Source organism: Pteronotus mesoamericanus, unplaced genomic scaffold, assembly GCF_021234165.1.
Source record: "Pteronotus mesoamericanus isolate MK-2021 breed Mesoamerican mustached bat unplaced genomic scaffold, CSHL_Meso_final contig_657, whole genome shotgun sequence".
Classification (NCBI taxonomy): Eukaryota; Metazoa; Chordata; class Mammalia; order Chiroptera; family Mormoopidae; genus Pteronotus; species Pteronotus mesoamericanus.
Genome location: NW_026555229.1, coordinates 19,754,912 through 19,779,164, shown reverse-complemented (window position 1 = coordinate 19,779,164; position 24,253 = coordinate 19,754,912). Strand labels below are relative to the sequence as shown.

At 52.4% G+C, this 24,253-nt stretch overlaps 1 protein-coding gene across 4 annotated transcripts in view; it reads left to right on the top strand.

Annotated features, from left to right (window-relative positions):
- The first annotated feature begins 2,516 nt into the window (after positions 1–2,516).
- Positions 2,517–24,253, top strand: part of FGFR2 (fibroblast growth factor receptor 2) — a 98,053-nt gene continuing 76,316 nt past the window's right edge. For all 4 annotated transcript variants that reach the window (XM_054581621.1, XM_054581620.1, XM_054581619.1 and 1 more), the window contains exons 1-2: positions 2,517–2,974; positions 6,799–7,090. In XM_054581621.1, the coding sequence (XP_054437596.1) occupies positions 6,928–7,090 (163 nt within the window). In that variant the 5' untranslated portion in view covers positions 2,517–2,974; positions 6,799–6,927. The remainder of the gene's footprint in view (positions 2,975–6,798; positions 7,091–24,253) is intronic.

Here is a 24,253-nt window from a genome sequence, read left to right as displayed (position 1 = left end):
ATGTATCATCAGTAGAGTAAAAAAAAAGGGGGGGGCATCTTGAGGGCTTTTGAGAAGAAAAAAAAGGGTGACTACTCAGGACATTTTGTTAAGGGAAGAAAATTGTGAAGAAAAGGGTCCCCAGGAGGGGGCGGAGGGCTTGTGAATGTGGCCTTGTCTGGCGGTTCTTTCAGCTGAAACCTGGTGCTGGCGTTCCGAGTTCAGTTCAAACTGTCACCTTTAGTTCTCTCTGGCTTTTCTGCCCTCGGCCCCGAACCTCAACAGATTGGGGCTTATTTACCTATTCACACTCGGCCGTGGAAGCTCATTAATAGGCTTATTAGCAACACCATTCACGGGAGGCCAGAGGCACAAGGGGCCTGAGCCACTTGAAGGGGAGAGAGAAAAACTAAAGAGATTATTTTCTCATTCAGAAGCCTCGCTGGTGTGAAAGCCTTCCTAGACCCTCTGAGGTTACTTGAAGCCTAAATATGATGACAGAATGAGTTAGGTTTTTAAAAAAATTCCAAACATGCTTTTGCTTTTCTCAAAACTGAGGAGTTTGCTGCTGTGAGCTTCGCTCACTTAGAGACGGTCACTTTGAAGGGGGAAAGGGGCTTGTGATGGATGGGTGTCTTTTCATCCCTGTAAAGAATAAATTCCGCAAACTGCTCCTGGACATTAAAGTCGACGTTCTTATTTGTCGTTTTCAGGAGAAGGCTTCCTTTTTATTCAGGGTGCACAAAGCTCTTGGTGGCCGGGCACAGGGGTGAGGGCTTCCTGCCCCCGTAATTTATGTGAGAATGTGCGAACTGCATCCTCAATGGCTGATGGCTACGCTGTCCCGCTGTCCCGGGACGGGAAGGGATCCATCCTGAGACACTGGAGTTTCCCGTTGGTGGTGAATATAAAGATGTAAGGGCCAGCCCCCATTTTGGGCAGGCGGACATTCACATCTTGTTTTCTGTGGCCCAGGGTCTAAGAAGTTGTCTAGTGTTTGCACATTCAGAACCACTTAGGTGGGAGTGGATAGCAGAGGGTCTCGGGCTGAGGGGTCAGTTAATTAAAAGGCCTGGGACGGCCTCAGGTCAGAAGACTTGACCAAAACACTCCCCCACCCAGCATATAGACGGATAATTTTGCTTGAAAATCAGACTATTATTTGTGCTGTCAAATCTCCAAAATATAATTTCACACCCATTTGCTTAAAGTCTTTCAATGGGTTTGATATTCCTGGCTTTTAAGTAATTTAGATAAGACGTTTTCTGTGTTGGACTGTGAAGAGGAATGATTTTCTAATGATGTGGCACCTTGAAAAAACATTTTCATGAATGTTACGAAGTATGTGCTGTCAGCGACCCTTGAACAAGTGCATTTCTAGATGCAGGGAAAGTCGATTTTTCAGGCCCGTTGGCTTCTCAGGGCTCCACCTACCTTTAGGCCTCAGAAGCAATCTAAAGCACTTCGGGGTTTAATGACCTTTTCTGAGGAAAAACAATTAAAGGTTTGAAAAAAAAAAATCTATACTGTCTTGAACTTAAGCATGACTGTGTAGGAGCTCGATGAATAAGGAGGAAGAAAAATTATATTAAAAAATAAATTATCCCGCAGGCACAGCCAAATGGAAGAGGTAAATGGAAATAGGAAATTTAACCAGTTACTGCTTGGAGTTCAGTTGAAGAATCTATTTATTAATAAGATTCAGAGAGGGAAAGCGATTTGCTCATCACTCAGCTTATAGTAGAAATGAGTCTTTAGAATCTTTCGAATATCTTTTTATTAATCCAGATATCTATTACTAAACAACACTCTTTGGGCTGCAGGTGTTGACTTTTTCTAAGAGAGTCATATTCGAAATCAGGTTCTGCCAGCGACCAGCTGTGTGGCGCCAGACCAGTTACTTACTATCTCTCATCCCCAGTTTCTACATCAGAAACTGAGACTATTACTCTGCAGGGTGCTGTGCTGATTAACAAGAATATCCTATCCAGGGTGCCCTGCCCATTGCGGGGCCTCCACAAACATTCGTTTCTTCCCTCAGTGCTATTGTTTTGAAGGACAGAAAAGTGCAATGTCCTGCAAACATGTCCAGGTTGCTTCCTCTCCTCCCAAAGTTCCAGTTGCATTAAATTTCTCCCTCCAATACCGTGTCGATGCGTTTTAAAGTCTCTTTAGGGTTAGGGCACGCGTTCTGTCATTTGTTTTCTGACTTGAAATTAAACAACGTAACGCAATCACCGGCAAACCGTTGGTGCGTCTAACTGCCAGGGAATGGAAGGGACCAGGCCTGACTCACAGAGGATGCTGCTGCATCTCTGTCCCGATCGTGGCCCGGCCCCTAGTCTTCCGCGCTGGTGTTTCGGGCGGCTCTCAGGCATCTGGAGCCGCGCGGAGTCGGGGCGGCGGGGCGCGCGGCGCTGATTGGCAGAGCGGGCGCCGCGGTCCAGGAAACGGCTCGAGTTTCAGCGGGGGCGTGACCCGCCGGGAGGGGGCGGCGGCGGCTGCAGCGGCGCGGGCGAGGCGGCGGCGGAGAGCGCGGCGGAGAGCCGAGCGAGCGGGCGGACGGTGGGTGCGGAGCGGGCGAGCGAGCGAGCGCGGCAGCCACAAAGCTGGGGCGCCGCGAGGTCTGCGCGCGGCGTAGCTTGCCCGGCGCGGAGACTTCTCTCCAGGCTGGCGGGGCCCGGGCGTCCCGAGGCCGCAGCTTTTCTGCGCGCTCAAAGCGTTTGCAAGTTGCGAGCAAAGTTTGGTGGAGGAAAAGCCAAGCCTGAGTCCTTTCTTCCTCTCTCTCCCCAAATCCGTGGGCAGCCCGCGGGCGTCATGCCCGCGCTCCTCCGCAGCCTGGGGCGCTCGTGAAGCCTCGGAGACTTGGCGCCGGCGAGGACCCCAGAACCACTTTTTCCTTTTTGGAGTTTTCCCGGAGCTCGTCGCTGGCTCCATCTCGATCCACACCGGGCGCAGGGGCAGAACCGATCGCCGAGGAGCGTTGCCATTCAAGGTAATCGCCGTGTCGGGTGCCGCGGGGAGTCTCGCCAGAGGGGAGAGTGGGCGCCGTGGGAGCTCGGGACGCCGGCTGCACCGTCTCCCAAGCTGAAGGAGCGGGGGACTGGCACTAGAGGCTGCTCCCTGTCCCTCCCTCTTTGGCCGCATGGGTGATGGGGGTGCGGGGTGCGTGCTGACGGCTGGGGTTTGGGAAGTTTTACCTCTACCACCCCCATCCAGATGCTGACATCTGCCCCAGCCGTTGACACCCCCTCCCTGTCAAACTCCCGCGGGCTTAGTCCGGCCGGCCGGGTGCGATCCTCCGTCCCCAGAGCCCGCGGACGAGCAGCAGGGCCGCCTAGCTGGTGGCTCAGCCCCGCAGGTCTGGGACTCAGAAGGGCATCTTCGGGGTCCTGTATTCTGGGGCCAGGGGAACGCCCGCCTTATCCCATGTAGGCCCTGGCCGGGAACCCTTCCCCGGGAGGGAATCACGAGTTGGGCGGGCGACTTCGCCGTAGGGTTGGCGATGCTCTCGGGGATGGCACCTTTAGGGAGGGGGCTGCTTCGGTTCTGCGACTTCAGTGCAGGGCGCCCCTCGTCCGCAGCGCGCCTGGGGCTAGGGGGCGAGCTGGACCGACTTTTTCGAGTTCGCTGCCTGCTGCCGCTCAGAATGTCGAAAGCGCAGGCGAGTTCTAACTTGCGCGCTCATTCTTTCAGCGACCGGGCTGCGCTGGGGAATCCGCCGAGGGCCCGGCGAGACGCTGGCAGTGACTCTCTCGTCCCGAGGGCTGGATGAAGGGTTCGGCCCGGGGACCACGAGGCTCCACTGTCCCCTCGCAGCCCTCCGCCTTGCACTCTCTTCTCCGGGCCTCCCTTCTTCTTGCCCGATTCAATAAAACCTGCCCTTAAAGGCAAACCTGCTTTCACACTCGGAGCACCCATTATGTGTTTGGTGTGCAACGCTATCAACATTTAAAACCCTATTGTCCCCTTGGTCCCAAATCCCTGTAAATCTTCCTCTGGCCTCGACTCATTTTCATCTGAAAAGCCTGTTTAGTTTGAATAGAAAAGCAATCAGGCGCCCCTCTCCCTTTCCCTGGAATGTCAATTAAAATGCAGATTTCTTTGAGCTCTTTAGCGCCCAGAGAAGGGGGGAAAAACAGGATATTCCAGGCAAACAAATGAAAGAAATGCTACAATGAAACCGAGTCCGTGGCGGAGGAGCTGTTGCCAGTTCGCATCTGCCCGCCAGCGTTAGCAGAGAGGCCACTGTGGTCCTGGGTCAGCCTATGTTTTATATTTGTATTTTTTGAGATTCAGTCTGTTGAGGAATGTCCTCTCCCCATTTGACCCCTTGATAGCTCCCTCTCCCGCTCAGCCGTGGGCAGAAGGGCAGTGCCCAGGAGGCTTTCAGCCTGGAGATAGATCTGTGCCCTGGGGGGACCTGGGCACCCCCCCCCCCAATAGCACGGTTGACTTTCCTGATGTGAAATCTACCAAGAACAAAGTGCACAAGTGGTCAGCATGGGCAAACCCCCCGCCCCCCGCCCAGGACAGACAGATACCGGCTTAGAGGTGGAAGCTCATTAAGGCGGGCACTGTGTTGGCTTGCCTTTTTGGAGCTGTTGTGGGGGGGGGGGGTTTGGGAATGTTCTGGTAAATTGAGGAGCCCACTGTAAACCCAGTGTGGGGACGCCTCCCCACCCAGGCTCTCTCGATTGTCCCTTTGCCCATCTTAGGGGCAGGCGGGTGCTGAGGTGAACATGGCCCAGGGTGGTCATGAAGAGCCATCCGTCACTGGGAGGATGACAACTCCTCCCACGGCCAGACTGAGAAGAGAGTTCCCTTTCAAGGGGAAAAATAAACACGCCGGGGCTTTCGCTGAGGCTCAGACTCCAGGAAGGATTATGGTATTGGAGGCAGGAAGCCGGGATTGTGGCCGCCAGCGGCATGCTGGGCCTGTGTTCCCAACACCGAGCCTCGGGACCTAATTAGCCCATCTAGGAGGTCCTTCCGTACTTCGGTCCACTTCGGTCCACTCCGGTGAGGCGCCGTGCAGACCTGCCACCTTCGGCCTGCGCCTGCTGGAGATTTGGGGAGGGGGCTGCCGCGGGGCCCGGACGTGGACTGTAATTCAAGTTTCTGGTACAATCTGATGGGATGAACGAATGGCTGGAGGTTGAGCTGAGGCCACTGTCCCCCTTCCTCCGGCCAGAGCAGAGAAGGCTCCACGGAGGCTGGGACTGGTGGGTCGGGGCTCGGAAGCAGCCTGGGTTGAAACCTGCTAGGAGTTAAGGTTGTGGGTGAAGTTGTCAGAGGCAGAAAATTCCCATGTGTTCTGGAAATGCTTAGTAAATCAATGAGAATGTTTGTGTACCTTAACCTCCCACACGTATGTAGAAATAGATACGGAATTATCTTTTGAGGCTTTTAACTTTAAGAGGAAAGAAAAGTTGGGAGGAAGAAAATCCTTCAAGCTATCTGGAAACACAGGGTGTGTACAGACGCACATTTTTGCTGTGAATCACACCATTTCACGTGTGCTGTCTTTGAGGCAGAGATTTTTTTCCCCCTGGAAATAGTGCGGCACTCTTTTTTCCCCTCACCCATTTTAACCATTCGTCGCAGCTAAAGGAGCAGTTTCTCTGACGTAGCTTTAGGGAGGCTCAGGCAGTGTTGAAATCCTCTCATAATTTGAAACATCAAGTCGCCCTGCAAAAAAGCACGGGGTTTAAGAGGTTTTTATAGTAAAGGTCTCCTCCCCTCCCCTTCTTATGAAATGTGGTTCATTCATAGCGTTCCCAGACCTGATTGCTTTAATCAAACTCGCTCAGGTTTGTGCATTTCGGCTCTACGTAATTGATACTGAACAAATGTAAAAGTTCTTTGACTATTTCAAGCCTGGAAAATTCTCTTTGCCTTTGGATTGCCTGGGTGAGCGGGAGGCTAGTACGTGGAGCGCCCCCTTGTAAAATTTCTACTCTGAAATTTTAGCCAATAGATTAGCATATTGGAAGTCACTGGCCCAATCGCATACCGTGACAACCATTTCCACAGCATCATCATTAATACACTCCTGCGTTGTTTATCAGAGTTCGCCTAGGCTCTGTTTTTAACTCACTCTGTGTAGGCTGACAACGTTTACTAGGCCCATCGGTCACAGCGGCAGGGGATTTCAGGCTTCAAATCTCTTTTTAGATCAGCGTCTTTGAATGCATTGCAGTTCAGTGCATACCCCATAAGTGGCCGCTTGGTGAAAGGCTGCAAAACTGTTTCTGCATTTGAAAATGAATCTTGACAAGTGTAAACTGGTGGGAATTTTTGGTAGCTTTCCTGGGATTCTTCATATTGTGCTGCCCTCCTTTCTTAGCGCTCCAGCCCCACAGAAAAGTCTGTAAGCAGCCTCCTCCAGGTTCAGCCTCCTCATGCCCACTTGGCCTAGGAAAATTTAACGAGGCTGGTTATGCCAACCTGAGCGTTGTTAACTTGCTCTTCTTGTTGCCCTTGAAACTAAGGTCACGTGGCCTCTGCTTTTGGAGGGTAGTGGAGGCGATATTGGATAGGACAGAGGAGTACACTGTGCCTAACTGAAGTGGCCACGCGGATCTGTGTCCTGTGTCCTGTAGCAACGCCTTTTACGTCCGTTTCTAAAAAGTATGCTTTTACCAAGATCAGCCTCACACGGTTCGCGGGCCTGTCTGGTGGAAGCACCTAGGACTCTGAGGCGCGGAGGGCAGGCGTTGGCAGATTGGAGAGGCCGACACCCGTGTGAGCCCACCTGGGTTTAGTGACTGGGCTTCGGGGAGGACTGCACTGACTCGCAGCGTCTCTTTCCTCCAGAGGCTGCAGCAGAAGCCGCAGCAAGACCATCAGCGGCAGCGGCAGCGGCAGCGGCAGCACCGTGGTCCCTGAGCCCACCGCAGGCTGAAGGCGTTGCTGGCAGTCCATGCTCGTAGGGGAAGTGTGCAGATGGGATTACCATCCACATGGAGATACGGAAGAGGACGGGGCACTGGCACCGTAACCATGGTCAGCTGGGGCCGCTTCGTCTGCCTGGTTGTGGTCACCATGGCAACGTTGTCCCTGGCCCGGCCTTCCAGTTTAGTTAAGGATACCACATTAGAGCCGGAAGGTAAGTTATTTAATGTCACTCGCAGGGGACCACGTTGGTTTGGGGATTTGTCTGGGGAAGTGGCACTTAGGTCAAGGCCTGATTTGGAACCAGCTGGCCTTGCATTGGAAATGAGTCTTCTCGGCGCAAGGGAGAGGGATCGCTCCTTTCTCCCCAGGGCAGAGGTTACGAGGGAAGGTTCGTGGCTGTCAGGCTGCAGGCGGAGTGGTGGGGTTCACTGTCTTCTTGGCGTGTGCATTTCTCTATGCTGGTGAGGGAGGCCGGCAGCTCACCTTTCTCCAGCGCCCAGGAGAGCGGTGGAGGGGACATGTGTGATCAGTGCCAACGAGCGTGCCCTGCGTAGTAGTGATCTTACTGGGGCGAGAGTCTGGCTCACAATGTGAAGAACTGCTGTTTCCCGACAAAAGGAGCCACTAAGGGAAATTGCCAACATCTGAAATGCTGATGTTTCTATTTCATTGTCTAAGGACAAAAACAAGCTTACGAAGTTCAGCACAGAGATACTTGACCCGTTAGATTTCTTTGTGTGTGTGGAGCGGGGTGGGAGGGGCTTGTAATTCATAACCCTTTAGCAATACGTCATAGAGCGGCAAATTCTATTTTAGGTAAATTTGAAAGCAAGCCTGCCTGGGTGTCTCCCTCACCTGTGAGAACTTTCAGATCTAACAGGGCACGTGTTAGGTGGATCAGCGTTGGGAATTTAATTTAAAAGGCCCAAGGCCAGTTGTGAGCACAAATTGAGGCCAAATTATTCAGCTGGGCAGATTGGACCCTCTTTCCCAGGTCCTTCCGTGCCGGCGGCAGCCGAGCCTCTACCCGGCGCAGTGTGGAAATCTGTCATCAGTAGAGAATATTGGTAGCTGAGTTATTTTTCGAGTGGTAATCCGAGAATAAAACGGCAGATCTCTGCACTCATCGCCACTTAATGAACCTGTTTGCCGAGAGCCCACCTGGTGCCTGCTTCGCTCTGGGCGCCCGCCGCGGTCCTGAGTGGTCCGGGGTCAGCTCAGCCATTCTGGAAACGCACCCTGGGAGGTAGGCTGGCAGAGGACAAGAAAGCCCGTCCAGGACAGGGTGGGAAGGTCCAGGACAGGATGGGAAGGAGGGTCACGTTCCTGTTTTCCTGTTGGAAGTGAGAGTGCTGCCTGAGCCCCGCCCCCGCCCCCCCTCCCTCTCTCCCCAGCACCCGCCCTGAATCTAGTGAAAGGATAGGACAGATCTTTCCCTGACAATGGAGGCAGTTAACTACCCAAAGTGGTCAAGAGATTGCTAGTGAGACCGGCGCCCTCTAAGGTATGAGGGCTCTATTACCAACAGGTGTGGTGACATCGCAGTGGCTTCTGCGTCTCCAGGAGGTGCATCTGGTAAGAGCTGGTGTCCGAGGTTCTAGCTGCGACACCCACGGGACTCCCTTCTGGGGACATTAGCTGTGGCACCGGCACAAATGTGATTTGCAATGGAGATGCATTTTCAGAGGGCTTAAGAGGTTCCTGGTTGCAGAACGTCGTGCCTGTACTTCTTTAATTTTGCTAATAATTAAAATGGATGTTTCCCTAATTGCTGGTTTTCCCTTGAGCGCGTGTCTCGGTGCACGTGGAGGCCGCGAAGCTGGGGTTTCCAACAGTGTGAGCCCAGCAGCGGCCCGGGTTAGGAAAAAACTGTCATCTCTCATTTAGACTTTCAGGGCAGCATTATTGGGAGTTTATTTCAACGTAAAGTGTAAAATGGTCCTGGAGGACTTTTATCGTATTTAATTATTGAAGAAGTTTTAAAATGTGTGTGCATGCAGGAAGAAAGAGGTGAGGCAGAGAGGGGAGAAGCAGTGGGCAGGGATGGAGTCCCCCCAGTGGTTCTTTGTGTATAAATTTGTGTCCAGCAACATAATGTTGACAGCGCGTCTTCCTAGCCTGGGATCTGACTCATTGGGGGTTGGGGGCAGGTCCATGAATTCCCCAAAACTGTAGGTCATATTTTGCTAATGTCCTTCTGTGCATTTTTCTGGGTTCATAGTTTTTCTTTTTTTTAAGGTTATATTCATTTATTTATTTTTAGAGGGGAAGGTGGGGGGAGAGAAACATCAGTGTGTGGTTGCTTCTCACATGCCCCCTACTGGAGACCTGGCCCACAACCCAGGCATGTGCCCTGACTGGGAATTGAACCAGCGACACTTTGGTTCGCAGGCCAGCACTCAGTCCACTTGAGCCACATCAGCCGGGGTTGGGTTCCTAGTTTCTATGACTTTGCATCCGGAGTTGTGAGAGGTTAAAAAAAAAGAAAAAGGGTTAGTGAAGGTTTAAAACCCTGCAAAGAAGTGGCTTTGGAAAAGCCTACAAAAACCCCTGGACCTCAGTTTCTCTTTCTGTTACCTGGAGGGTTTGAGAAGATGATCTACAGGGTCCATTTATTAATGTTAAATGAATATTAATATTCTCTGAAGCCTTCTGACTACCTTCCTCAAAAGGTCGCTAGAGTAGGGAGAGCAGTTAGCACAGGGCCGGGCATCTACTAAGCCCTGGGGACACGCTACCATCATTTTCCCCAGTGGGCTGGGCACCCGCGTCTCTCCCTGTCCGGTGGGCTGGCCCTGTCAGTGGCCGTACTTTACTGCAGGTTCCTGCCTGATGGAGGAGGCCTTCCCTGTTCCCAGGCAGCGGTGGGTGCTTCCTATCGGGCCTGCGCTTGGCTTGTTAGCCCAATATTGGCAACAGCCGATAGGAACCCTAAGACGAGTTCTTCCATCACAGGAGTTTTGCTGAGAGGTTATTGGGGAGGAAATCCAGTTAAAAATGAGAAAAGAGTTTTTAACCACTGGAAGCAGGCTGCCCAAAGCACTTCTGGGTTAGGCCATGGTCAAGCTGGGTGAGGGGGCGGGCATACCGACCCCATCCATTTATGGCTTCCTTGGTATTGTCCCTGTAGCTTTGGACAATAGTAAGTTCAACCTTGACCTTCTATAAAGTGCAAGGCCTCATCTTGGAAGATGTTGTGGTTTGCTAATTTGGAAGCTCAATTTAGATAATGTTTGTTGGGCTGGACCAGAAGAAAATGTGTGCAGAGAACAACGTGACTGAGTTCCAGGAAGGGGCCTGAACCCTCACCCTAGAGGACCCTTTTCGAGTCATCTCGGCTTTCTACAATATCATGTCATATCGCCTGTCACTGTGTCCCATCGTCTGTCTTCTGGATACTTTCTGAAGCGGTAACAGTAGGCATGGTGTACTCAGCTGACTGAAGAAAACAGCCTCTAGAAGATTTTAATTGTTAACATTCCAAAGTACAAAATGGGTATTTTCAATTGGTCATTCATTGGAGGGGACCGGCTGGAGGGTAAAAACTCAGTGACTGAGGTCTCGGGGGATAGTCCCCAGTGCCAAGTACTGTCCTATTCATTGTGCTCTGATTAGTTAAAGGGTAGTCAGGCTCGATTACCCTGCGGAGGAGGCAACTCTTACTTTCCCCATTCCTCCTGACTTTGTCACCTACTCCGGGTTAATTAAGTCACTGTTGACATTAATGACATCTTTGTTTACACCAGCCCAGTAGGAGCTAAAATAAAAGGGTTTTTCCAACCCCAAACCCTTAATTACTTTCCCACCCTCCACAAAGTGTGATTCTGAAAAGCAACAACCTGGGAAGAAAGTAGTTTGCATTTTTTTTTTTTTAACCAGTTTTTGGCCACTTTCTGTGAGGTGATGCCGTCCTGGACCAGCCTGAGCTGATCCAAAGTTCAATCGCAGAGAGGTAGGGAGAGGGGTCCACGCGGAGTCCCCCTTAAGTTAGATTATTCCGGTATGGTTTATGTCCTTTGTAAGAGTATTGTAAATGCCATAATGTCAGCCATACGCATTTAATTGCAAGTTAAAAGAAAAGAAAAAAGAATATATCCGCATACCAAGAGTGAATGATTTAAAATAATCTTCTGTTTTGTATTATCTGCATCTTTGTTCCTCAGTATGAGTGTTAATGTTTAAGAGTTGACTGTAACTTGATAGTTAGCTTAGGAACAAGGACTTATTCTTGGTCAATTAAACCAAATGCAGGCTTATGCAGTTAAATACACAATGAGGTACACATTCTTTATTAGTATATAAAGTATTTCACAATTCATAGACAAAGAACTGTGTTTAATATTACTCCTAGAGCAAAAATTTGGCAAGCACAGAGAACTGGTATTTGTATACTTTCTATACTGGCTTCCTCAGACCTGAATTAGGTGTGTGTGTGCTTTGCCTGTTTGTTTTTAACCCTTTCAGACATCGAGTACCTACTACGTACACGACCAGCCCCCAACTAGGCCATAACCGAAGACGTCCAAGTTTTTCCCACCCAGTTAAGGATGAGAATTCAGATAACCAGAGCCATCCAATCCGAGATGTTTTCAGTAGTAGACTTAATGAATAATTACATGGTTATGAAATAACTGAGGTGGTGTTTAAACAAGACAAGTTTTGTTTAATGTTCACATTCTCAATAAAATGTATCTAGTGGCCCTCCAGTTTGTAGTCTGTTAGAGTGTTTACTTACCCAGGGTAATTGTTAAAGGTCTGCCACCCTCTTCCTCTGAGTGTAGCCTTTAAAGGAAAGTGTGGGAAATTGATTTTGGGGTGCCGGTGTGGTAGGCTAAGTAGGAAATGCCGCTGGTGTGCCGCTTCCCACAGTCCTGGTCAGACTGTTAGCATGGTGACTGACTGTGGTAGGCAATTCAGAAATAGTTTTTTTGAAATTTTTTAAAGTGTCCCATGAATGATGGCTCTGCTCCGGTGGGCTCTGTGTGGCTGTGCCTACATGTCCACGGTCTTTATGGTCTATTATTATTGTGTTCTCCTTGGAGGATGACTCCAGCCTTAGGTTTCGCATACTTTTTATCCTTTCGCTACATCCAGGTGAGATTTACAGATGGCTCTACTTTTCCAGCTTTCCTGGCACTGAAATGCTTGATGTTGCTAACCGGGTCACACCCTAACCCCACCTCCTCCTCCCTGTCTTGCCTTCTTAGTGTAGTTTATTTTAACTGTTCGTGACGGTGTTGAAGGCTATATAGGGCTGAACATCAAGCCTGATACATAAAGGGCTGGGAGTTTGGCCTGAGCCGAAAACATGGGTTTCTGATCGTGCTATCCAAGATGAACAAACCCCAAAGAACTCAGCTTTGACCTGAATAGGGGCTCTTAAACTTGAGTGTTTAAAGCTATGTATAACTCGTGTTCCATTTCCGGGAAAACGTTTTATTCTCATGGGAAGCCTTCAGGCTTGCCGGCAGCCTTCGCGTCTCCAGAGGCTGGCCGCTTCCTCCTGCTTCCCGAGGCAAGCGTGGCGTGGCCCGGCCCAGCCAGGGGTAGCTCTGGCCTTGGTGGGTTGTGGAATATGAGGAAGACAGAGAAGGAAGCCAGAGGTCGAGTTCTTTAAAGAAGTCTGGCTGGACGAGCTGCTGGGCACTTCTCGATGACGGTCCGGTGTGTCCTGGAGATACCTCCTTCTGAAATTAACAGAGGTCTCTTTTTTAGGGCATGATAGAAAATCCAAAATGGTAGGCACACCAGTGGTATGTGGTATTTGCAGGCTTCCACTGGCCTCCACTGATGTTAACTTCAGGCTTTTACCCTTTTATAGTTGTGCAAAAGGACATTCAGTCATTGGGACAGACCCCTGTCATCCTCAAAGAGCGCCTGTCAAGTAAAATAGGCGCGCTGTAGGTTTTCAGTAATTTTGCTTCAGGGAAGCTCGCACCATGATGGAGTTTTCACATGTTGGGTGTGACCATGCCCCATTCTGGACTTCTGCCACTTCCTGTGAATTGAATATTAACAATTTCAGATTGGTTTTGACTTCACTGAGTCAAGGAGCCAAGCTGCGGCTCCTTTATATTCTTCCCTTTAACCCCTTGTCCAACTGCAAGAATGGTAAATCCCAAGCCACGTCTGAACGGACTGCAGGAACATATAGAATTTCAGGTTATGGTGAACATGTTGTATGAGGAGGTCTGAAGGTAGCTGACAAGGAAAATGCTGAGAGATTCATGAATGAGGACAATAGATGTATGTATTCATTGGCGTAAGTTATAGAACACCTTGCCTTGAGAGCGAACTGAATCTATATCCTAATGTTATAAATGTTTCAAATTGAAAATTACTCAACTCTTTAAAAGACCAAGAATTCCTTATAAAATTAACCTAAGTTCTGCATCTGAATTTAAAAAAAAAAATATAAATGAATACAGTCATTTTGAATGGCATGTGATATGCCTTCTGGGGACGTGAACTCACAGGAGGAACTTGGTCTTTGGAGGCAGAGAGATTGGAGCTAGGTTTGGATCTCTCCTCTACCTACTGGTGCTGTGACCTTGGACTAGTTAGATAACCTCTCGGAGCCTCCCTTTCTTTATCAAACCTGGGGCTGATAATATATCTACCTTGAAGACGGAAGATGGGTTGTAAAGCCCTGGCCTAGGGTAGGTGCTCAGTAAATGCTAATTTCCGCTCTCCCCTACCGCTTTCCCTTATCAAGGGTAAAACTTGATACAGGAATTAAAACCAACCATTCAAAGGTGCTGACCCTCCAGAATACCATGATAAATCTACATTTACATTAATTGAAATAAAAAGAAGCTCTAGACCCTGGGTTTGTCCAACCCTTTTTATTATCTTGGGTTTGTGCAAGTCTGGACTTTAGAAATGTGGTCACCTTGCTGCTTGCAGTCCAAATGGTTCAGAGTTGACATTTCTTTTCCCCCTGATGAAAAAAGTCAGTTGCAGCTGTGCAGTAACAGTGGGACACATACTTCTTGAGGAGCAATGTATTTTGGCAAAGGAAGGGTTTTCTGTTCGAGGCTTCCAAGGGACTGTCATCGGCCCTGGGGACACTTAACAGACACTTCTGCAGAGAAGGCTATGGGATTGGTTGGGGGTGAGGTGGGTGTAGTGTTCTCTGCTTTGGTCCTGGTCATCGCCCCTGCTGTTTCTGCCTGGACTGAGCTCCCCTGGTCAGTCTGCTGGCTCTTCCCAGGTGCACTGAGAGCAGAGCCTCCAGTCCGTATGGAAGGAAGGTCAAGGAAGCTGCTCCGGGCCCCACAGGGCTCGGGGGAGGGGCTACGCAATGGTTTGGATGCTGTACCGCTGTGGGGGTTGCTTGATGGACAGACCAGGAGGGTGGGGGATGCAGGCGGGGTTGTCAGCCTGGGTGGGGCCATGCTCTTTCAGCCCATTCCGAGGGAGGATGAGGCCGATGGCAGCGGTTACCGTTTATTACTATATTTTGCTGTGTATAACGTGCATTTTTTTGCTCACATTTTTGAGGGAAAAAATAAGGATGAGCATTCTACATGGGTCCGATGATTTCGTACCATGGGTATAATAATCCCGTGTATAATGTGTCAAACGTAGTGGGTGTGCATTGTACACTGCAAAATACGGTAAGCGTGTGGCCATGTGTCAAGACACTGTGCTGCTGGGTCCTCTGGCATTTATCATCTCTAATTTTAAGAATCCAGCTGGCCCCAGGTATTTCTAGTCCCATTTTAGGGACAAGGTCGCTGAGACTCCTGGGGATGAAATGATTCCTTCAGGACCCCCCAGTGAATGAGTGTGGACCCAGGCCTTCGGGTGGATTCACTCGTACAACTAAAATTTCCCGTTTGCCCCCTTCTCTTTCCTGAGCGGGAGGGTCTTTTGGGGCCCTCTTCCTTCCTAAATCTGTCTTCTTTCCTAAATCTGTCGTTCCCCACGCCTCCGCCATATCCACACTGTTCCCCTAAAGCTATTTGAGGAAAAAAAATCACAGCAGCAGTAAAATTAACCTAACGTTCCAGGAATCACCACTTTGGGATTTTTCTAGAATGGCCTCCAGTGGTTTGAAGCTGATTGGTAGGAGCTAGTTCTCTCTGCTGCCCAGGAGACTGGAGAGGGAGACTGCTCTGAGTCCCCAGGAGTGTCCAGGCTAAGTCACAGGGCAGGGGTTCAGGACAGGAAGGGCTGGTCGGGTCTCCGCCATCGGCTCATAAGCCACCTCTGTGGAACAGGAGCAGGTCACCCCCGCTTTTTCCGTGTCCTGGGCAGACGCTCCTGGCGGCTTGCCCTGGGTCCTACCAAAGGTTAGCCTTTTTGATTGTCCCTTTGATGCTGTGTCAGGCTTTTTCCCTCAGCATTTCTGATTGGCGATTGGGTCGAGGGCCACCTGCACAGACTTGCTGCCTGGGGCCCCCGCAGCCTGGAGCCATGGTGATGACAAATGGTGCCTGGCCTTCTTAGTGCCAGAGGCGAGGCACGCAAAAGAAAGGGGAAAAAGAAATTCTACGAATGAGAGGGCAGAAGGGGCAACACCCACACTTCCTCCCGCCTCCCCTAGGAAGGGCGTCCCCAAAGGGGAGGGGGCTGGGGAGAAGGGCCCATTCTTCATGCCCACAACGTTCAGTTTGGCAGTTTAAAAAAAAAGTGAACACGGAGTGGGTCTAGCCAGCAGAGAGCGGGGAAGGGACACCGGTCGAGTCTGTGCACCGTGCCCTGGGTCGCTGGCCTGGTGCTGAAGACACCCAGGGGTCCCCGGTGTGCAGCGGGGGGTCAGTGTGGAGGGAGGTGTAGAATGTTGGGCTGCAGGGAGGCAGGGCAGCTTTCCCTCTTGACCTCGCAGCCCTGGTACGGTGACAGCGTCCGGAGTCCGGCAGGGACGCGGAGGCCTTTGGCGAATAGCACAGTGTTCCGAGCGCGGGGTCACTCCTGCAGCTTCTTTGAGTTTGTTCCCTCAGGTAAGTTTTGGAGACCCTACGAGGGGCCGGGTCCTGTGGGGACAGAAGAGCAAGCAGAGAACAGTGCCAGTCCCCTTGAGTGGGGACTCAGGCCTTTGTGGCGTGACTGGAGAAGTGCGGGCCCGGGGCAGTCCCAGGCGGAGGTGCCGTGAGGGGAGAACGGGGTGTGTCTCAGAGGGGCCCGGGGGACCCCAGGGAAGCCGGTGTGCTGGAGTGGGGGGGGGTCAGGGAAGCCTGGAGAAGTAGGCCCAGCCAGGCTTGGGGGTGGGGGGCGGGGGCAGGTCTGTGCCATGTTAAAAATTTTTATGGGAGCTCCCCCAGGGCTGTTCTTCAAGGAGGTGGGTGCCCGACCTTGAGAGGGTCAGCAACTCGCTCCGTTGCATCGGCCCTAGTCAGCCCCAGCACGTGCCGCTCAGGTTGTTCATGCCCAGCTGGGAAGTGGCCAGGGCTGGCCACGCTGCGGCCTGCTGTCTCTTGGTAGTGAGCGGCGTCCCCCCTTACAGGTAGGGCAAGGGAGCAGGTGGTCATGGCAGCCTGCACTTGCATACGGCACGTCAGCCTGCTCCCTGGCCGTCTCTTTCTTGGGGCAGCAGTTTCTTGCCAGGCCAGGGAGATGGCAGGAAGGTGGCCCGAGGGCAGGGTGGCCAGGGGAGCCAGGTGGACCTGGGCTGGGCAGTGATTCAGCTCGCCTCTTGGAGGCCTCTCCTGGGGACCCAGGCCTGGTTTCGGAATGGCCGGGCCACCCAGTCCGCGGAAAGCCAACCGAGGTGCTTGGGAGCCTGGACGACACTCCCAGATGAGATGGCTCCCTCAGGCGGGTTTTGAAAGGAGGGGCTCTTCCAAGTTTGTTTGTTTCTTGGAGCTTTTACCTCTATGCAAATATGCAGCTTAGGGCAGGGGAGAAAGGTTAACCCCGGTGGCGCCTATCTTAATTTGGAATTTCCTGAATTAATGTGGTTTCAGTCCTCTGGCTCAGGATTCCCCCAGGGGGAATTTTTCTTTTCCCTGTAAATCACCAGGAGAAAAGTGATCCCTGTGGCTTCGACCCGCCTTTCTGGGCCCTTTGGGACAGAGCCAGCTGGGAAGGTGCCCCCTCTGCCCGCCTTCGAAGTGGGGAAGCCGCTCCGAGAGGTCATTCCAGCTGCTCGCTAAAGACCCCTCAGGCCACGCGTCTGCGCCTTCAGCCTGAACGCGAGTTCGGCGCCGCGGCCAGGCCCAAACTCGCTGAGGCCTGAGCTGCCGGATCAAACCCATTCAAATGAGGAGGGCCATCTGTTTCTCAGCACCCAGCTGCTGTCCCTTCATTTGCAAATGGCTGCGAAGCGGCGGGGGGGGGGGGGGGGGGGGGGGACCTGCGTGCGGACACATCTGCGGGCTCTGAGTGAGCGTCGGGATTGGGGTCCTGCTGCGAGAAGAAAGGCAGAGCCCTTTAAGTAAACTGGCTGAACAATGCGCCCCAAAGTTCCCCAGCTGAAAAGGCAGGAGGCAGCCTTGCCCTCCTGGCATAACTCTTTAACTCCCCCTTTCCTTTTCTTTTGTCTCTGGGACTCCTTTAAAAGTATTCATTTATTCAGAAAGCTCCTACTGAAGAGGGGCTCTTCCATGGGTTGGGGAGAATGTTAAATAGGATTTGGATGTCAGTCTGACCTTTAAGGGCCTTAAAGGGCCCATGTACCCACTGAGTACGCATCATTCACGCACTACATTTATTGACTTCAGAGAGAGAGGGAGGAAAGGGGGGAGAGGGATAGACGGATATTGATTAGTTGTTCTCGTTACTGATGCACTCATGGTTGATTCCTGAGTGCGCCCTGACTGGGGATGAACCCCCAACCTGGGTGTATCGGGCTGACTCTCCAACCCACGGAGCAACCGGCTGGGGCTGTGGACTCTGTGTGTCCGTATCAGGGACACGAGTGGGTCCCAGCAGCAGCTCCTAAGAGCCGCAGCTGACACTGAGCGTGGAAAGGTCCCTGAAAATGTGCTTCTGGAATGTGGTCGGACCGCTGGGTCGGGGCATGCTCCCTGGACCGCTGGAACCCAGGTCCTGAAGCGTGCGGGCTGTGTGAGGCCCCTTGGCCACCTGCCCTGCGGGGCTTGGTGCTCAGGGTGATGCCCTGCGTGCTGTGGGGCTGTGATAAGTCACCCCTGAGCCCTGCCGGGACCCTGTTCTCCCGGGAATTCTGTGGGGGGGTTACCATGCCCCACATGCCAATACTATCAGGTCTCTCAGCTTTGGGGGATGGATGAATAGTAGATGGTGTTTAACAAGCCACAGGCCTCTTTCCTTGCTGAAGTAATCAAGCAGGTGTTGTACATGGGTGTTGATAATGACAAGTCTCCCAAGATCCTTGGATGTGTAGTTCTATTTGGGAACACTCCAGAAATCTCCACTGAGGTAACTTACATATATTTGATGTGACGGATTCATTCATTTGAAAGAAAACCCTGTTTTAAAGTCAGAGGAATGCAAATTGAGGTTCACATGTGGTTGGCAAAAAACTGCCTGCTGATCAGTTAGTATTAATCTACAGCCCACGGACGGGGACCCAGGCCTGCCCTGCGCCGGGCCCGCGCCGCGCGGCTAGCCGCGGACCGTGGCCGAGGCAAGGGGTGTCACCTGAAGGTTGACAAAGGCCTTCCCAGGCAGCCTGTGGCTTGGTCCTTGTGGTGACCTCGACAGGCGGTGGGCCGGCCCGCAGGTGTTTTCCTGTTCTATAACCTGGGACTGAGGTTCAGCGGTGTGAGGGGGCTGCCCAGACGGACGCGGCTCATCACACGCTCCTGTTCTTGGATACTGGCGCTGACCCTCGAGCAGTGTGGCCCTTGAACCAACACCGTCAGCGTTGTCTGGGAACTTGTGGGAACTCCAACTTCCCGCACCCCACCCCACTCCTACTGACCCAGAAACTCTGGAAGTGGCACCAGGGAGCTGTGTTTTAACAAACTGTCTGGGTGGTCTTTATGCAAAATAAATTCTGAGAGCGCAGTCCTGATCCCACCCCCCCGCCCCGCCCCCTTAAGGAAGCTCTGAGTTGGAATAGGTAGGTGGGTGAGGGAAGAAGACTGGATTGGGTTGTGTATGTACTAAAGGGAGACAGGGGCCGAGGCATCTTAGGGGTGGGAATCAGGAAGTTTCACAGAGGAGGTCATATGCGAGCTGGGCTTTGAAGGCTGCATAGGAGCCTGCCAGGCAGCATATCGGAGGAGGAGGTGTGGGTAGAGAGAGCAGTGCCTGTGTGGACAGGCAAACCCAAGTGGGAGGGAGAAGGTGGGGACGGAACTGGGGCCAGTAGCAAGCAAGGCCTTAGTGCGGGCGATGCTCCTAGGATTTACTCTGCCAGTGTGTGGAGGGGTCTGTGCCCTTTTTTTTCCTTTACTTTCTTTTTTCTTTTTTTTTTTTTAAAGTGGAGGTTAGATTCACTTTTCAGAAGATCAGTCTGGTGGTCCAAGGTGGACCCATGCGGTGGACCACAGGTGATGGGCTAGGGGCTTGTGGAGGTCATTTGGAGAGTGGGTGGAGGTATGGAATAGAACCTGCGCTTGCTTGCTTTTGAGAGCTGCTTCAGAGGCAGAATTAATTGGGGCCGGGATGTGGGGACCGATGGGATGGGAGGCAAGAGGGAGAAGTGGGGGCTTTAGAGCCGACTGGGAGCTTGTGTGGATGTTTCGTGCTGACTCCAGCAAGAGGCCAGAGGAGGAGGAGGAGGAGGTTGAAGGTCACTTGCTTGTTTTGGGTAAGACTCTGTAGACATCCAGGTGACATGTTTCCTTGGGCAGGTAGACATACGAACCTGCAAGCAGGGACTTGCGTGGCATTGATGTAGAGGGGGGTGGGGAGGCTGTAGGGATGGAGGAGGAGAGCAGCATGTAGGGCAAGGACCAGAAGAGCCGGAGTGGAGTCCTGTGCATGTCCATAGACACGGGCCGGGCAAGGAGGCTCCCGGAAGGGCAAGCAGACCACCATGAGCCGTTCCTGCTCATAATGTGTGCACGCACACCCCCACACAGGCAGCAGAACGGCACCGGGTAATTAAGCATGAAACTCTATGTTGAGGCTCTAGAACTGGAATAGAAGGTTCCTCTTGCCTGACTCCCCCATCTTTCCATGTTGAGAAGGCCTGGTTGGGTGGCTTTTCTTTCTCCCGCGCTGAGCCTGCTGCAGCTGAGGACTAATGAGCTCAGTGAGGCGGCTTCCTGATCCGTGTGCCGGGTGCTTTCTGCGTGTGATCTCGTTTACTGTGGCTCCTGGTTTGCAGGTGAAGAGCCGTGAGGTGATTAGAAGGTCAAGGGGTTCGTCCTAGGTCACACAGTTTGTACTAGGCACTGCTGGGACTCAGGTCTAAGTCTATGCTTCTGACATCCCAGCCTATCCTGGCCTTTTCTGAAGGGTCAGCAGGGAGGGGACCAAAATGAGCCTGGAGCCCTAATACTCCAGTGGCCATGAGGGGCTCAGGGAACAGCTGTGGGAGTCGAAGCAGCATCTAATGAGACCAGTGTCTCACCACAGTCTACGTAGAGCAGAGCACCGTCATGCGAGCTCACGGGAGAATGTTCTGGAGGTAGAGGGTCAGGTTTGCAGAACCGGAGATCACCTGTGTTCATTTTACAGGTGACCCCTCTGCAAGGCCACCCTTGACCTTAAACATTGTGTGGTTAAAGGTCAGGCAAGTCCTCTTCCTTCCTTGGACTCCTTGTGAGGCCCCAACCCCGCCCCCCAGCTCACTTCCTGCGGGGACACGGGACGAGATTCCCAGTGGCCCCGCCGTAGGTCGGCGGGGCCAGCTTTTTGGTGATGGGGTGTCCCCTAGGACATTGTGCCCTAGGACGCCCTGAGAAGTGCCAGCGTCCTCCGCCCTGTCTGGCGAATGTGTTGCTAGAAGGCTGGAGGCGCGGGGCCCGGATGAACAGGTGGCCACGCAGCTAGGCTCCTCACTGCGCACCGGACCTGGGGGGGTGGCCCCGTGACACAACTTCCAGTGCCAGGTTCTGCGTCCTGGGCACCGGATCATCTCATGGCCGGTCCCTTTGGGAAATGCCTCATGAACAAAAGGCTCGATTTTGAGGTTCTTGCTCAAGCAAAGCGACCAACATCAAGGAATTTATGCAGTCGACACTCTTCGCTGCCGGCATTCTGGTGACCTGTGGGAATTTTGCTCTCGTCAATATGAGAGTTTGATGCAAGTATTGTGACCAAGGAGAAAACCTGTCCTTAATTCTCCCTCCTGGCCTCCCCACCCCCCGCCATGCCCCCGGCCCCGTTCCTCCCCCTTTTGGAGAATACAAAGACTAACAGCCGAAAACATCAGAATCGAGGAGAAGGTCGCTGACAAAACAGGGCTTGACTATTTGGTGACTCCCTCCCAAATGAGTGCATTCTTCAGCCCTGTACTATTTCTACATTTTCATTTTCACGGTTCAAGCCTGAAGAGCTGTTTGCCGTGTTTCTCAAAGACAGACCTAAATTATATGATGGGTGTGCCTAAATACATAATTTGTAATGGTTACCATATTGGAAACATGAGCCATTATTCCATCCGATCATCGGGCATGTGAGCCAGTCTAGAGTTTCGGGAACAGTCAGGCTGCTGTGGCAGAGGTACCTATTAGCGGCGGTTACGGCCCCGTGACCCTGACAAGGGGAGTTTTAAGTCCTGACATGTGTCCACAAGACATCCTGACACTTGGTTGGGACGAGGGAGCTGCGGCTTTTCAGCCCGCTTACTGATCCATGTTCCGTGCCCCGACCTTTTTTTGGTCCCCCATCTTTATGTTGACAATATTTCTCGAGGTAGAGACCTTTCATCTTGTATAATACGCAGAGTATTTGTCTCTCCCCCGCCCCCTTTCGGAACAAGTAGTACCTATGCCTTATAAGGCCGCCGTTTGATGTTAGGTTTTTTCCTCCTGCAAGTCCTTTCTTGTAAAGGGGAAGCTTTGAGGATGTCTGCGCTGAAGCAGCCAGCTCTGTGGCTGTCTTTCTTGTCTGTGTGTCTGCAGAGTCCCTGAGGTGGGGACTCAAGGGCTGTCCTTGCTGACTTGATTGTGGGGCCTCCGTACCGTTCTCTCTCTCTGTTGGTACGCTCTGATGCCAAGTAGGCTGAAACTGTGCCAGTGGAAAGCGGGGGTTCCTCTCTGCCCAAAGCCCCAACGCTGTAAAACATCGACAGGCTGCGGCAGTGCTGGTTGTCTGTCTGTCTCTCTGTCTGTCCAGGCTCCCTCGATTCCAGGGGTGCCATGTACATAGGGGTTCTGTATTCCGCTCCCATGGTCAGAAAGTTGGGTACCGGCCAGTTGAAAAGTTCTTAGCAGAATGGTGGCGTGGCCCCTGCAGGCCACCTTAAGAGCAGCAGGGTGAGTCCAGGCTCGCCGGAACAGACAGGATCAGCTGCCACCTCCGTGCCATGGGTTTTGTGTGCTGTGGCATTGCAGTAGCATTGGCAGCTTCATTCTGTGTTTCTCCTGTTAGCATGTGGGCAGCTGCATAGCAGTGCCGTTTGTTTCCCTTGCACGGGGTGGCGGAATATCAGAGAGCCCGAGCGCCTACCGCCCCTGCCTGCGATGCTCAGTTAGAGGTCCCGTGGGAGCCCCGAGCTGTGCCAAGAGCCACGGGCTTCCCCGCAGCCCACACCCCTACCAGGACGGGCCTCCGCTGCACTTACACCTGCCTGGCGTCTCTCCCTCTCCCCTCCCCCTCCCCCATCCCTGCCAAGGAATGTTTCTGGATTTCTATCTCTTTCTCCCTTTCTTCCCCTTTCCTCAGGAATGTGTTGAGGGCATGAACCCCTGACTTTCTGAGAGGGAGGTACCTCCAGGGATGTGTTCCAGGGGTGACCCCACTCCATCCTTGAAGCCGGGGCCCCCATTTCTTGGCTGTGATTAAGCTTGACATTTGAAAAGACACCGTCCCGAGGAAACCCCAGAAAAGGCTTAATTTGTGAAATGTGATACAGTGAGTTGTCCCATTGGCACAAACTGCCTTTTTCTTCCTAACAGTTTAAATCTGTCGTCCGCTCCCCACGAAACGATTGGACAGGCAGGACGCGGGTTTCCCATCTGTTCTCTGTTTGCATTTGGGCGCCATTTCAAAAACCACACGGGAAAAGTTTATAGGCAAACATTATAAAAAGTGACAGTCTGAAGTACTGCTATCGCTGGTTTGGCAACAGAAAGTGTTACCTGAAGTAGCTTACTGTTCCAGCTCTTTCGAGCGCTGCAGTCGTCTGAGGATGACATTGGTGAGGAATCCACACTCAGCTGGGTGTGTGCGGTGCAGTCGCGTAAGCCACTGCCTTCTGGACGTCACGAGAGCCCGTTAGGGCCCTCCTCACGCATGGGAATTTGTTTCCCTGTGTTTATTCACCGAGAGGAAAATTCATGACATCAGTTTGTAGCTAGTGACGTCACACCGAGACATGAGGTCATGACCTCTTCTCCCCTGACCCACGGAGGGACTTGTTTGTCTAGCCATTTTCAGTGATAGTGACAGAGAGTGCTTGGCATTACTGTGTGTGTGTGTGTGTTTTTGCTTTCTTGCTTCTTCTCAAATTTTAATTCATACCGTGGAAGATATGAAACAGCACTTTTTCTGTCTCTCTGTGGAAGCCTCAGAGCACTTGGTGTGTACCAAAGTGGCTTCTGGAACCTTCCCTCGTTGTGCAAGAAGGGCTGAGGGAATTGTCAGAAGGTGTGCTCCATGGGGGCCTCTTCTTGCTCCCCTGCATAAGAAAGGTTAAAAGCGTGCCATACCACCAGAAAAAAAGTATATCCAGGAAATGTTAGTAACGCTGTAAAAGGTACTGTTTAAATCTCCCAGGGAGCACTTTGTACTGTGTCAACTGTCATCTTTTACAGAACAGGTGGCGCACGGTGGTGGCATTAAGGTGAGGCGACCAGAGTCAGGGAGGCTGCCCCGTTGGGCAGACGGCGGCATCGCTGTTGGTGGGCCGGGCGGGGGGGGTTGGAGAGTTCTCTTGGCGTCTGGCAGGGAAACCCTGCTGCCCGGCTGGGAGTGGGCGGCGCCGTCACCTGTCGCCTGAAGGGTTCAGGCGCAGGAGAGAAAGCAGAGCTCCGAGTGGCCTCCTGGGAGTGGGCAGGGACAGAGTTGCCTCCACTGAGCTGCTTGGGTACCAGGCTATGCCCGTGCTCTTGGGACCTTGGCCTCAGTTGTCTTTGATGCAGGAACCTGCAGGTTGGGTGGTGTGGGAGGGGACCGTGGTGGCATTCTGCCCCTCCCCCCTGCACCCCACTCGCCCTTCCTGTCTCTTCCTTCTCTTCTCGGTATTGTTTCTTCTTAACCTCTTCTCCCTTCCCCTCTTTTCTATTGCTTTCAACGGCCCATTCACCCTTCCCTGCAAGATGCCCTTGAAGTCCCCCCGAGGGGCACGGTGATGTTGCTGGGTTCTTTCTGTGGGTTCACCAAGAAC